General features: G+C 34.8%; 1 protein-coding gene across 4 annotated transcripts in view; it reads left to right on the top strand.

Moving 5' to 3' along the window:
• The first annotated feature begins 363 nt into the window (after positions 1 to 363).
• The window catches only part of GEFmeso (Guanine nucleotide exchange factor in mesoderm), a 477,799-nt gene continuing 462,192 nt past the window's right edge, over positions 364 to 15,970 (top strand). The window contains exons 1-2 of one of the 4 annotated variants that reach the window (XM_067774213.1): positions 364 to 804; positions 5,369 to 6,299. In XM_067774213.1, the coding sequence (XP_067630314.1) occupies positions 6,254 to 6,299 (46 nt within the window). In that variant the 5' untranslated portion in view covers positions 364 to 804; positions 5,369 to 6,253. The remainder of the gene's footprint in view (positions 805 to 5,368; positions 6,300 to 15,970) is intronic. The other 3 variants (XM_067774212.1, XM_067774214.1, XM_067774215.1) reach the window with 3 other exon arrangements.

Here is a 15,970-nt window from a genome sequence, read left to right on the forward strand (position 1 = left end):
CTGAACCACTAATGGTTCGCCATCTATCTCTTTTACATGTTTTCAACTGGCGAATTTAACATGGCGATGTCCTCGGCGGTGGAAATTGTCCCCGATGCTTTAACTTTTCACAAGTTCCTAACTATATACAACTTTCTTTTTGGTACATACTTTTTCGATAGTTACGTACTGGTGGAATACTGTTGAGAAAGAGGCATACTCATACCGTCGGTACAATGCCAACGTCACGAATGTGCCATTTTTGTTTTAACGAAATGTTATATATGTCAAATTATAAATTATTAAGCTTATATGCAATATTGTATGTGTGTGATCGTGGAATGGCATAAAGGGGGACCAAAGTGTTTTAATGCAGTTGTAAGTGTGCAACAAATATTTGTGGGCTTGGAATGAAAAAGTTTTAACATTGGCAAAAAAGCTGGTTATAAAGTTAAAACAACAACGAAAAAGTTACTCAGTGATAACAAAGAAACAGTGCTCAAGTAAAATGTGTGAAAAAAACTAAACAAAAAATTGGTGAAACACTTTTTTCTTGCTTTTCAAGTCTGCGATAAGATAAAAATCACAACACTGCCGAAGTGCGATTGAATTGAAATTTATGTCCATTTTTGTGATCACAACAAGTTTGCAAAGTTAAAAGTGCACAAAATAAACTAAAAAAAAAAATTATAACAAAACAAATACAATTTTTATTCAAAGATAAGACCAATAAATTTCTGCAAAAGCTTGATACCTGGCGCTGCAAGCCACAATAATTATCTTATCAGCTCACCTACATAGATTCATTAAATGACTGTCGTTAAAGTAAGTTGAACGAATTGGTGAAAATATAGAATTTATAAAACACTGGCCATGAAGTCACTGTATTACTAGGTACAGCAGCAAGCACGAAAATATTAGCAGCAATTTTTATTAAGTTTTGTGAATTAAATTCTTTTTAATTTTGGAAATAGAAACTATACAACCCAACTTAAAAACGTTTTCGAAAAAATTTAAATATTCATAAGTATATATAAATTGTTCGAAAATTTCGTACTTTTTACTTAGATGTTTTTGTATTATTTTTTTTTTTTGAGTATGCAGTTCTGTAGCCTAAACAATTTTAATTCATTACAGTACAAGTGAAAGATCCCTCAAACCCGTTTAGAGAATATTCGAAAATTTCGACCTTCTTATTAAGATTATTTTGTATTTTTTTGAGTATGCAGTTTTGTAGCACAAAATTTTAATTGTTTGAGGTCGGAAAAAGTTGAATATTTGGTTTCAAGTTACAAAATATTGGCTTAAAATATTACGTCAATAGTTATATCACCAACGTACAAGACCCAATAAATTTAATTCTGAAAGTAGCGAAAAATTACATTGACCTCTAGCCTCAAGTTTTGTGGGAACATATTCTATATACATATATCATCGGAATTTTGGTTTCAATGATCACACTAAAAGTGAATGTAGAAATTTCCGCGAATGTTGCAGTGGAAATTGAATTTTAAAACTTTGGAATGCTTAATTAGAGGACTCCGCTTGGTTTGTTTTAAATTTGCGTTCTAATTTCCATACATATATTAGCAACAGAGATTACCGAGGTGCTGAAATACCATTTGAAATTAATAAAATGTTTAACAAGTAAATGATAGGCATGGTTACTTTACGGTTCCTCCCACTTCCAGTCAAAAAATCTCTCATAACCAAGAAATATAATATACCGAATTGAAATAACGTCACAGAAACTACCCCGTAAGGAGAATCTCTAGTTCAAAATAAGTGCATTTCTACTGCATCCTGAACCACTAATGGTTCGCCATCTATCTCTTTTACATGTTTTCAACTGGCGAATTTAACATGGCGATGTCCTCGGCGGTGGAAATTGTCCCCGATGCTTTAACTTTTCACAAGTTCCTAACTATATACAACTTTCTTTTTGGTACATACTTTTTCGATAGTTACGTACTGGTGGAATACTGTTGAGAAAGAGGCATACTCATACCGTCGGTACAATGCCAACGTCACGAATGTGCCATTTTTGTTTTAACGAAATGTTATATATGTCAAATTTTGCAGAGCCAAAACAACAAATGTGCATTTTTTTGAAAAAAAATTAAAAAAACATTTTTCAATTAACATTACTTAGTGGTTTACAAAAGTAAATCTTCCAATAGTGGTTGAAAAATACAAAATTATATCTATATTAATTAAATCTCTATTTTTAACAATGTATTACGCGTTTTTCTCAAAACATCAAATATGCACATTTGTAACTTTGGCATTGGACCGACGATGTGTAGCCGCAGCTCGTTAAAGCTGGTAGCAGTTTTTAGTCGATTTTATAACTGAAAATATAGCTATTAACGAACTAATACTTATTTGGCACTCTAGGTCTAGTTCTGAACCAGAATTTTGTATCACTAGTTTCTGACTTCCCTTGAGAGTAATTGACTAATATCATATGAAGTTAGAGTAGGCTCCTATTGTTTTGGTACAGTTTTGCTTACAATCTTTGGTCATATGTCCCATATATTTCAGCTCCGCGGTCAATTATCGATTTTAATTTTATTTATGAATCAATTTTGATTACAAATTTTTTTCAGTGCTATAATGTTTTTGAATAATTTTTAGTTGTCAAATTGTTTGTGTATATTTTTTTATCATACACAAGTGTCTGAGTTTCATACGGGAGTGCTTTTCTTGGCACTTTCATAAGAAATTCAAGCATTTTCATATGATTTGAAATTATATGTGAGGGCATATGGGAGTGCCATGAATTTTTTTTTTATATTCAAAGTGTGAGTTTGAATCTGTGCCTATGATTCAGGGCAAAACAAAAGCAAAAGTGCTACAGGGGTTGAGCAACTCTGCTTTTGAGGTTGATTTTCAGAGTTTCAGTTATTCATGGATAGTTTCCAGGAAGTTTTTGCATGAATTATCGAAAATGAAAAAAAAGAACTTTATTAAGGAAATTTTATAAAAAATACAATAGCTGCTTTCGTGTTCCCAACTGTACATTTCTACAAAAGTTCTATAAAACTAACTCAGTGAAAAGTCAACTCACATTTCGACATAGTTCTGCAAAACTTTTAGTGGAGTCCACACTAGGATCTCGGTAATTCTTAAATCGATACCTAGCTCATGGTTTTTATGTATACTTTGTTTTTAACAAATTATGAGCATCGAGGATAGAGCAAGGTGAAATCAGACTAAAAAGAGAGAAATAGTGAAAAAGAGGGAAGAAAGTAGGATAAAGGTAGTTAGAGCTAGGGGGTAGTAAGCAGTAGAAATATCAAGAGGAGGGAGTGAGTCGTATAGAGCAGATGGTTAGTTGGACAGAGAAGGATGCATAAATAAACGAAGGGAGATGAAGGAAAAGTGAAAAGGGCAGCGAAAGAAACAAGTAGGGGAGTAATACTTTCAGGAAATTTGGACACTAATTGCCATGAAACTCCAATATTATGCAATTGTATCAGTTTATTTTAAAGAAAAACTGGCACTCACGGCACTCGCTGTATTATTGCGCTCATGGTGATAAAGAAACATCTGCTATATCAACAGCCTTCACTGAAATTCAAGTATTTACAAAGATCAGTTAAAATAACAGTTTTCATTTTTATTCTTAGGGTGACAGTAAAAATTAGTTAAGTCAACAGAGCTATGGCTTACGAAGAATGAAAACTTTTTTTAATTTAACTATTGAAACAGTCAATTCAGAATCAAGAGTTTGTGCGTAGTTGATTCGACAGATATTTCCAATATATACAAAAATGTCGGTTCAATTGACCTGTAAATCGGTTTTATTCCGATTTTACCAGCATAGAGATCGAAGCTTCCACAATTTATGACGGCTCTCTTAGTCATTATTTTTACTTCCGTATGAAAAAAAAAACGGATGGCCACTTCATAAGTATCAACCAGCTTAATATGCCATGAAGTAAAATAAAATCACTGTACAACAAATGACGATATTTTGTATGCAACAGAATGACCAGGGTATTTTCTATAAAGCTGGCGAATTTAGTACCAGGTGATGTTATCCCATCAGCTAATTGCTTCTTCTTAATTTTTTTCATACAGCGCCTTGGACCAAGAAGATGTCGGTTAGTCGAAACCAGTGCAAATTTTCTTTTGACTTGACTCATTCTGCTCGGCGAATTGCATTAAATTCGCTTTGCCATCAACTTTTATATATTCGCCTTGGCTGGCTTCCTACAGAATATTTTTGCTGAACATATTCAAAGCCCAGAAAGTTTAGTTTTTAACAAAAGATGTTTGAACCAGAATTCGAAATATATTAAAACTTGGCTTGGCTGAGCTGGGAACAGAAGTGGGGTTTGAGCTCCTTTTTTTCGCGTTTGCATAGTTGGGAAGTTCAAAGCTTTTTTTTTATCGGGACGAAAATTGTGGAAATCAAAAAAAAAATAAATCCCAGTTTTTTGATACTCCACAAAGACATTTTAATTTTGACAAACTTGTGACACCTTCTAATCGTTTCCAATCGGGCTAATTTATAAGAACCGTCCTCATGTACATTAGACTGGGTCCAAAAAAAGTGGAAGAAGTGGATTTTTGTCTTGAAAATATCTATAATTCTTTCAAATGTCTTTTTAAGCTCTCAGGTTGTTTTATTATAATTTTATCTGCTTTCTTTCCGAACTTTAATAAAACGAGTATGTGAAAATGACAGCTAAGCTTAAGAAGGGCATTAAAAGGAATACAGAATAAGGCAAAAACTACGTCATATCAGTTGAAGAATTGGATGTCAAGTAAGAAAAAAAAAACATGTCGGATGTATGTGCAAGGGTCAGAAAATATGAAAAAAAAAAATCCGAAACCAATTCAACATAAAAAAACCGCAGGGCGCAATAACCTCCGAAAAGATCAAGGGCCGAGCTTCTCTTCCAATTTGGGTCGTGCTTCTTTTTAAGCGAGACCTTTTTGTTTTATGCCGTCTCCGAACAGCATCTGCAACAGCATCACTCAGTAGCTTTTTATAGCAGAGATACACTCGGAGTGCTTGCCAAACACTGTTGAGGGGCGACCCCGCTTAGAAAAATTTTCTTCTAATTGATGAAACTTCTTTCTAAATTTTTCATGTTGTTTTGCCGGGGCGTGAACCCGGGATCTTCGGTGTGGTAAGTGGAGCACGCTACCATCACACCGTGGCGGCGGCAAACATTTCAACATAAGCTTCAAATTTAGTAGTGGATTGCATTTGATTTTTCATAATTTTTTCATAAACGGACCAACCCAGTCTCATGTACATACATACATACATATGTACATATGTATGTACCTTGATATGCTTAGGAAAATATTTGCGGTTACGTATACGCCAATGTGTCTCAGCGTAGTACATATTTGCAAGGTGCATTTCCAGGTATGAGTGCGTAATTCTTTAATTGCAAACAAAAAAAAAACGTAACAACCTTGTCCTATAGATAAAATAAATATAAATCAAATATTCTGTTAGCAACAGTATTCAATATAAAAACTTACATACAAACATACGCATCTAATGCTCTCACCAGTTGTGGGAAACAACGCAAAACATTTCTCCTATACAATAAACTACAAATAACAACAACCATACCAATAAAAATCCAGTCCAAAGAAGAAAAGTCGTCAATGCAGTGTTTGCCCATAAATATTTGGTCTCAAGTGAGTGTCTTCTCGTTGTCTTAAAATGCAATTGAGTACATCATAACTGCATGCGTGCGTGTGAGTGTGCGCAAAACATAAATCGCAACAACAATTTCTTAGACTCTTCTGTGTACATGATAGATAGAAAAGAAGAAGTCCCATAAAAAAACAAATCACTTAAAGTGGCCTTAAAGTGTTGCTGCATAAATTCTTCTTAGAAAATGTTGAGCTATCATCGCGGCTAAATAAGGCTTGACACAAATATAACAACAACTACAACAAAAAAGTGTCAGCATTAAATGGTAGTGCACAAAAGAGGTAAAAACAAGTTAAAATAACAGCCGCTAGCATACATACATACATACAAATAAAAGTGGTAGAATTTGTTAGAAAAAATAAAAATAAATCTTGAAAGTTGCATTTAATTAGCCTTCAGTGGCAAAATATTTCATATATAAAACAATTTTTGCAATCTAACAAATCACAAAACGTACGTATGAGAAGATATTTGTACTAAAACATCATCATCATCATCATCATCAGCGTCATCATCATCGATAGCGTCGTTGGCATTATATTGAGTTAGAAGCAGCAGCCAAGCAGTTTTAGTTACAACTCCAAAATGGATATAGAATCAGACGACTCGGAGCGTTGGGAGGACTTTTTTGGTAAGTACGAATACTACCAGTAAATAATATTAACACGTGTTTGTATTTATAAAACGTAAGTATTTGACGCTGTCTTGCTCGAATCGCAAATCTTGTTTTATTTTCTTTATCCATTTGTGTTAGAGACGTTTGATGCATTTACCATAAGTGTAAATGCAGTAGGCGCTGCGAGATTTGATATTTTTCTTAAGATTTTCCTTAATGGCATACGGTCTATGTGATGCTCTTACGTTCCAGCCAGTTCAACTTATTTAAGTAATAGGCGATATCACTTTGCCATATAATTTCAAATAAGTTTTATTGCGGAAACCAAGAAAACGATATAGGAAAACATTCTGATCTTATTATTATAACAAGCGAACCCGTCAATTTCTTAAATTGCATTTATTCCATGTTTTGATTTTATAAAAAAGGCCTATTTCACTACCCCTCCCCCTCTCGTCACCATCTCCTTCTCGGCACCACCCTCTTACCCTCACTATCATTTTAACTATTACTATTACTCTCACCCACCTCTCCTTCACTCTCACTTCCCAAAAATATTTTGTTTTTTCAAAAAACTGTTGTAAAAACGTTGGCGATAACAGTTTTTTGAAAAAAAAAAAATATTTTGTGGGTTTTGGGGAGTGTTTTGGTTGAAAAATTGACCCTTTCGCCATTTTTCTCGCAGGCTCGAAAATTATTTTTTTGGGTATGCGTAGTGGAACTTTTTTTCCTGAGCCCAAATCCAATCGAAAAATCGATGGCGCGATATCGTTTAATAAATCGACCCAGTGTAATGTGTATGTCGAGAAAAGACTTTACTTTTGAGTTTCCTACTCACTTCAAACTAGCATTTCATGACAAGAGTGATTCTCCGTTTGATTTCTAAGATTGTATTGATTTTACTATTAATGTGGGTTCCCTTAAAGACAAAGTCATTCACAGTCTCGAAGCAATATCGACCAGTAAATAAATGATTGCCAAGGGTCAAAGCCCTGCTTGATAACAGCATATACTCCGCCTTGCCTTAGTTCACTATGAAGTTCCAACGGCACGATTGTTAAGACAAATGATATATATATCAATACCATCATTTAAGCCCGTGGTTGTAAGACCTTAAAATATATTGTACATTTCTTACTTAGATCTGTTTCTAGAGCTATCCTAGCCAGCATGACATAAGAGAAACGAACCACTAAATAGGGTTTCTCCTTGGCTTGAAAAGGTCTTTCGCTTTCCTGGTCGAGGTGGAGGAGATCATCCGTGTCATTTGGCAAAGCCATGTTCGAACATAAAAGCAGAAAAGCAATTCCTTTACTCGCAAGCAAAAATTCGCTTCGAAGTCTAGTTTCTGAACACCCTTGCACTCATGCCGTTCAGTCTCACGTTTCTTTTTGATCAAGGGAGGTTTGTTCAGGCTAACATTTTTTCAGTGTAAGTTTTCGATAGTTATGAATAAGCTTTATCATCAGAACAGAGTACCTATTAGAGAAAGTTTTGTAATGTTCCTATTAGTCCTTAATTAAATTTACTAAATTAAATAAAGTATGGAACCTCTTTAACCGTGCTTATTAGATCTAGTACCATTGGTTCATTAAATATTACTGTTCTCCATATAAAGTTCCTCGGCGCTGTGCATCACTACTTATGAACTATGCAGGCATCAAACCTGTGGCTAAATTCATTAAGAAATAAATTAAGCTTAACAAGAACAACATAAATGCCAAAGAGCACAAAGCGAGTTAACGGTTACTTGCAACAATAACGTACACATATATCCCCAGCCATGCATTTCCAAATAAGCAACGCCGGCTTAAGTACATCCGTGTCGCTAAAACGCCAGACTAAAATGATTGTGGTGTGCCCTAGCATGGCAAGAAGGCAAGGCAGCTCAGCGTCGCACATGGCATAGCCCGACGACAACATTTTCCGTAAAGGGAAATGACCGCAAAAGCATGCGAAACTAAAATCGAAGCAAAATAAAACGTCAGCAACAACAACATAATCATACAATGTAACAACAGTATGAAGTTGTAATGAAAACAACGGCAACGCCAAGACAGCAGTGGCGGATGACAATAACCTTAAAAGAAATAAAGAAGTATCCTCGCCATAGCAACCAGCTTCAGAAAAATGCATAGACTTTGTCTCGCCAATGCTATATTAAGCACAAAAATGTTAGCCAACAACACTATACTAACCAATTATCTCGCAAAAACAAAAGCGTCTCTGAAGAATTTAAGGAACGAAACTCTTTTTTTTTGGGGAAGAATCAAAGGTTATTTTCGGCATAAATTTGCCGTTTTTAAGAATTTTTAATTTTTTTAGTTTCTGGCTTCCCTCTGCGATGGTAAAGCGCGTCGCGCATGCGCAATTGCATGTGACTCAAATTCTTGCATTGACCTGCAAAAATCGTTGGATCATGTGGTCCACTGGAGTACTTACCATTCTACTCCACTGTAATACAGCGATGGACCAACTCATCTTTCTACACGAACATGTTGTAAGCCGACCATTGCTCGTTTTTAACGATTGTAATCACTATACGATGTTTATTGGACTGTGGGTAGTCCATGGATTACTCTGATCTAATGAGGAGCTGGAGTATATGGTCCGGTCCTAGGACATCGCAATGTTAATTGGACCATATTTTTTGTATGAATTGTGGTTAATTTTGGAGCACTCGCTTGGTCCATAGCGAGTACTCCATACATGCATGCATGGAGTACTCGCAATTTTTGCAGGGTAACTACACGACACAGCGTGCTAGTGGCACTGTTTTTGCAATGTGATGCAATATTTTATGCTGCAGGCAATAAATTTTCGTTTGGTTCGAAACCGTGTTTGGCAGCACGCTATCAAATGATTGAACATGATGTATTTTTTTTAAATACGTCACATTTAACGTCATTAAAAATGATATATGTTTTTCATCATTTTACTTTTTAAGGGTTTTTTCCAAGGAATAAAAATAATTCAGCCTTTTATGTTTATGCCATGCAATCCAGCGATGCGAGATTGCTGATAGTTTTCCTCATTTTACTTGTGAAGAAATCGATATTTTAGGTAGCATATCGATAATCTTTATATTTATTACTAATGTTCCAAAAAAATCTATTACTACATAGGTACATACATACATAGGAGTTGGGCATTTTCCAAAAATAATTGTATTTAAATAATTAAATTATTCAAAGAAAATTCATTCACGTATAAGTACATTACTTCTCTTCGAATTTTTGATATAAACATGGGTACATATCGCACCCTAAAATAATTACAAATTAATAAGCTCATTGTTTTATTAAAAACCAATCTATTACACGCAGACATATCGGTACCACATACGTAACATTTTTATTATTGTTTGTTATAAAAGAGGGAAATATGAACTACAAACCAAGCCGCAATAAAACCAGACAGGTGAAGTCTTTAGTGTAACAACAAAAGTTTTAGGGCCATATGAATCCAGACATGAATTTCAAAGTTGTAGAGAGGGAAAGTTCTTGGAAAGATTTATGGACCTCTACTCGTTGGCGATGGCGAGTACCGAAGAAGATTTAACGGTGAGCTGTACGAGCGATACGCAGACATCAATATAGTCCAGCGAATTTAAACGCAGCGGCTGCGCTGGCAAGGCCATGTTATGCGAATGAAAGATGACGCTACGGCCAAGAAAGTGTTTCTATCGGAACCCGCCTATGGATGCATAGGTCGAGGGCGGGCCCCACTGCGTTGGAAGGACCAGCTTGAAAATGATTTAAACTCCCTTGGTGTGACCAACTGGCGCCGGTTGGCAGAGAGAAGGAGCGACTGGCGCGCCTTGTTGGACGGCCATAACTGTTTATACGGTTAAACGCCAATTAAGTAAGTAAGTAAGGGAGGGAATGTTTTTGGTACTATTTTGCTACCTACTTTTTTAATATCTTAATAACGTACTGTGAAGGAAAGAGTCAAACTCGATACATCTCCACATTAGGAACGGGGACATGAAAGAAATAAGAAGAGAAAACAGAGGAAATGGGGAAAAAAGTAGCGAAAGTTGGAGGGAAAAGGAAAAGTAAAGAAATCAAGAGGAAGAGGGAGAGTGAGAGAAAAAGTAAGAACTAGGGTAATGGTAATAGACTAGTAGTAAGAGTTGAACTTAGATAAGAGCACGAGCCTTCAGACAGAATATGATGGGATAGGAAAATTGAATGAGCCGATTAAAGCAGCCAGACTAAAGTAAACTAGAAAATGCAGAGGAGAAGAAATAAGACAGTTAGAGGGCTAGACAAAAAAGAGGCAGGTGGATAGATAGAGAAAGTCAGAACAAGGTTTGGACATACGGCTGTTGGTATTTCATATTTGTCTAAACAAACTTAGCCAGAGATGTTTAAAATAAAGTTCTGATAAGCCAAAGTTTTTTTTTGCCATCAGATAAATCTATCATCGTTGCTGTAAAACCTCTGTCGCTGTATATTTTTTTTACCAGCGACGTCTCTACTCAATAAGCCTACTTCAACGCTTGCAACGCTTACATATATAGCCAAATGTTGGGTCTTGGGACCATATACCGTCAACCTCGAGTTTTGGTATTAAAGCCCCCCAGATTCTTATCCGCAACTTCATGATATTGTTCCAGATCGTCAATCTTCTCATTAACGCGAGCAGTACATTTCCATATTCCTTAGTTGTAGACACTCTAAAGAACCACATATTCAGTTCCGTTCGGCTGTAAGCTTTTCCATTTCCTCTCAGGAAAGGAAATAAAAAAAAACATGATTTATTTCGTGACGCTTTTATGACTGATTCGAAAAATTCGACGAAAACTAACTTTGAGTTGTATCTCTTTTTGGTATAGAGTGCGATGTGAAGTTCACATTTGACAAAATTTTAAACTAAAAACCGCGAAATAGTCCCAAAATGATCTTTAAAATACACCAATAAATTATTCAAAGCTAATCTGGAAGTAGAGAAAATTATACTGAAATGACCCAGAGATGCCCTGAAATTATCTCGAAATAATTAAGAAATAACACCGAATTGATCCACAGATAGTTCCAAAGGACGCCGAAATTTCCTGGCTACGATTCCAAGTACAAACCCAAGAACACTCAATAAACTATTTTGAACTCATACAGAAATGATCTTTAAGCAATTGCAAAAGGATCCCGAAACAGCTGCAAGTAGTCCCAAAATGATTCCGAAATACCAAAAACAATCTCGAAAGCAATAAAATAATTACGAATAAAATATTGACCTCGCTTGGAAAAAATTTTTTCTAATTGAAAATACTTATTTCTAAATTGTTGATGTTGCTTTGCAAAGTACGCTACTACCACACATATGTATATGCAAAATATATACAAAACTGTTATAAGATCAATCCATTAATCAAATTAAATCTAATTAAAAGTGCAAAGTTGAGTGACATGCATAGAAGAATTTTGTATGTGGCTTATTAAAATATAAACAAGTAATGCATTATGCATTCCAGTAACATCGCCACAATCACGCAAGATGTTGCATTTGTAAATATAAAGGAACTTCAGACTTGACGTTTATTTTGCATCCATTTATAATTTTGCGGAGCACTGTTATAAGCATTTTCACTATACAAAAAGGATACTTACCAACATATTTCGTCTGATATTCATTTGTTCAATTGCAGTTTCAACTGTGAAAAAGTTTAGAAAAGTACCAATGAGTGAGAAAAATAATTTCAATTGCAAAGTGTGAAACAGCTTTAGCCAGAGGAAATGTCAAATTCTTCTACTTATGCTTTGCTTGCAACAAAAGTTGAAAGATGGTTACTTTTTCAAATGGCGTCGCTCGATCTGCCGTTCTCCATAAAAATACGTGCAACCTACTCATAATGCATAAGATTGCGTAAAACGCATCTATATGAAAAACTGCTTATGTGACGGGGCTTTAAGTTAAGGGCCTGGTAAAGTTTAGAGATATAAAGCCATAGTCATAGCCATATTTTTACTAATCCATATCAATTGGCATCGGTTATTGGTGGTTTACCCTAAATATGTGACAATTTAACAAGTAAGGAAGTCTAAGTTCAGGTGTAACCGAACATTACATACTCAGCTGAGAGCTATGGAGACAAAATAAGGGCTGACTCTGGAATTTGTTTGTACGATATGGGTATCAAATTAAAGGTATTAAAGAGGGTTTTAAAAGGGAGGGGTTGTAGTTGTATATGTGAAGGCGTTTTCGAGATATCGACCAAAATGTGGCCCAGGGTCACCTAGAACGTCATCTGTCGGGTACCGCTAATTTATTTATATACATATGTAATACCACGAACAGTATTCCTGCCAAGATTCCAAAGGCTTTCGATTTCGCCCTGCAGAATTTTTTCATTTTCTTCTACTTAATATGGTAGGTGTCACACCCATTTTACAAAGTTTTTTTTTTTAAGTTATATTTTGCGTCAACAAACCAATCCAATTTCCATGTTTCATCCCTTTTTTCGTAACTGGTATAGAATTATGGCATTTTTTTCATTTTTCGTAATTTTCGATATCGGAAAAGTGGGCGTGGTCATAGTCGGATTTCGGCCATTTTTTATATCAATGCAAAGTGAGTTCAGGTAAATACGTGAACTGAGTTTAGTAAAGATATATAGATTTTTGCTCAATTTATCGTGTTAACGGCCGAGCGGAAGGACAGACGGTCGACTGTGTATAAAAACGGGGCGTGTCTTCAACCGATTTCGCCCTTTTTCACAGAAAATAGTTATCGTCCCAGAATTACAGCCCCTAGCAAATTTCACAAGGATTGGGAAATTTTTGTTCGAATTATGGCATTAAAAGTATCCTAGACAAATTAAATGAAAAAGGGCGGAGCCACGCCCATTTTGAAATTTTCTTTCATTTTTGTATTTTGTTGCACCATATCATTACTGGAGACGAACGTTGATATAATTTACTTATATACTGTAAAGATATTAAATTTTTTGTTAAAATTTGACTTAAAAAAATTTTTTTTTAAAAATGGGCGTGGTCGTTCTCCGATTTTGCTAATTTTTATTAAGCATACATATAGTAACAGGAATAACGTTCCTGCCAAATTTCATCATGATATCTTCAAACACTACCAAATTACAGCTTGCAAATCTTTTAAATTACCTTCTTTTAAAAGTGGGCGGTGCCACGCTCATTCTCCAAAACTTTACTAATTTTCTATTCCTCGTCATAAGTTCAACTCACCTACCAAGTTTCATCGCTTTATTCGTCTTTGTTAATGAATTACCGCACTTTTTCGTTTTTTCGAAATTTTCGATATCGAAAAAGTGGGCGTGGTTATAGTCCGATATCGTTCATTTTAAATAGCGATCTGAGATGAGTGCCCAGAAACCTACATACCAAATTTCATCAAGATACCTCAAAATTTACTCAAGTTATCATGTTAACGGACAGACGGACGGACGGACGGACATGGCTCAATCAAATTTTTTTCGATACTGATGATTTTGATATATGGAAGTCTATATCTATCTCGATTCCTTTATACCTGTACAACAAACCGTTATCCAATCAAAGTTAATATACTCTGTGAACTCTGTTCAACTGAGTATAATAAGAAAGAAGATTATGGTATGGCACCATTGGCCAATTACATTGGTTTCCATAGGGTTGTTTAGATCAGCTGTTTTATATGGTATGGATATGTCAAGTTCGCCATGAGCTTTATTACTACTTTATGGTGTCAGTTTAGCCACCCATAAGATAAAAATTACATGCATAAATGTATTCGTATCAATATTTGCAACACAATGCATTATAATACAGCTAGTTTTTATCTTTAAGTCAAGGATAAAAAAAGTTATGTGTAGCTGAATATAAAAGTGTCGCCAATTTTTATCAACAATAGCTATCATCCGGTGGCAAAATCCTGAGCCAGATAAATAATTTTGCATGTAAATGCAACAACAACGATTTGAGCCAGATAAATCCAGATAGAAGTCTGGTTTAATTTGTGAGCCGGATAATTTGTTAATTACTTCTTTTTAGGCTGGCAACGCGGCCTTTAATATACCTACTTTTTCAAAAATAGATGTCGCTGCTTAGCCTTTCGCTGTATAAGTTAAATGAAAAACAGCGGTGACATCTGCCTATCACATTTCTCGTGTGCGAAAATTTCACGACATCTGCTTCTCAAGTCTCTCAATGATCCAGAGCATTCCCGTGAGAATTGAGCGTGAGCCGGAGCTGTAAAACTCACTGAAAGACGGCAAATGATTCGTGATATTTAAAATATTTATGAGTTGTACATATTTGTTTACCAGTTCAGGACAAGTTAGTAAGTTTCTGATTATTTTGAATATGCATTTCTGTATTGTCGTCCATAACAAAAAGGGCAGTAAAATGTAAAACGTGAAATAGGAGAAAATTTAATTTTTATTTAGAAAATTTAAGATGTTTCAAGTATTCTTAGAATTTGAGACCTTATTTTATCTTTCACTGTGAATTTTAAATGGGTATTTATTAAGTTAATGAGTAAATTTTAATATCAGTCGTTTTTTGGCACTCAAATTCCGGTAATTCTATACAACAGAATGACACTCTTAACACACGTCCAAAAACATTAAGTGGGGTATCAAAACACGTGTTTTGGATCCATAATCGAATCCAAAAGCTGAGGTCAAAAATTTTAGGTCTGTTAAGAGATATTTGCAAAAGAAATGGAACATTTTCATGTGGTTGTTGTAATTTTGATAATTTTGTTGTACCCACAAAAAAAATTGAGAACATAAGTGTTTTCCGGGGATATAGTTTTGGTCTTCAAACCGTGTTGGAGCCACCCAGGGTAATTTTGTATAAGCGTGCAGAAAGGTGTTCTGCGCAAAAATACTATGGATCCCACCCCAGTCTCTGAGCACTCCGGGGTGATTGTTCGGTTTTTTTAATATCTTTTGAACGAGCTTTCGCCTTCGGATTGTTGTTGTCGAGGTCAATACGCGTATTTTGACACTTCTCTCGATATTTTTGACGCGTATTAGCATTTTCGTGCTGTCGTATAGAATTACCAAAATTACCAGTAAGTGAATTTTACTGCCTTTTGCTATGGACGGCAGTGAAGCCCAATTAATTCTAGTCTAACAAACTAAATTTTACAGGTCTCTCAAAATTTGTATTGTCTTTTGAATTTTTTTTTTTTTTACCAAAGATACTTTATATTTTCTTCCATACGCAGGACCCATGGCTTTATTTTTTAGAAGAAGAAAATCTCCAACACCCTTCGAAAAAAAAATTATCAAAAATCAATGCGAATTTCAATAATATTTACTTTCATAGACTTAAAATATTTGGGCTACGAAACTGAATACTCAAAAAAATTTAGCAAACTCTAAATAAAAATTTCGAAACTCTCGTAAAATTTTTTTGAATTTCCGAACTTTTTCGAAAACGTTCCTGAGATTGCTTTGCATAATTTCTGTAACAAAATTCATAGACGTATTTTTTTAATATTAAAAACTAAAAGAAGATGAATTTTGTTGATGGAAATTGAAATTTGATAAAAATTGCCAGTACTATTTTCGTGTTCGCTGCTGTAAATGTTATCAGGCATGATTGTACTCCACATACAAAGATTTATGTGCCCTAAACATTGAAATTAAAAAAAAATCGTAAAGCAGGTTATTGTTTATTAATCGATAATGTGACATTTGGGTATTTAAAATAAACAAACTT

Source organism: Eurosta solidaginis, chromosome 3 (genome assembly GCF_040869045.1).
Source record: "Eurosta solidaginis isolate ZX-2024a chromosome 3, ASM4086904v1, whole genome shotgun sequence".
NCBI classification, from domain to species: Eukaryota; Metazoa; Arthropoda; class Insecta; order Diptera; family Tephritidae; genus Eurosta; species Eurosta solidaginis.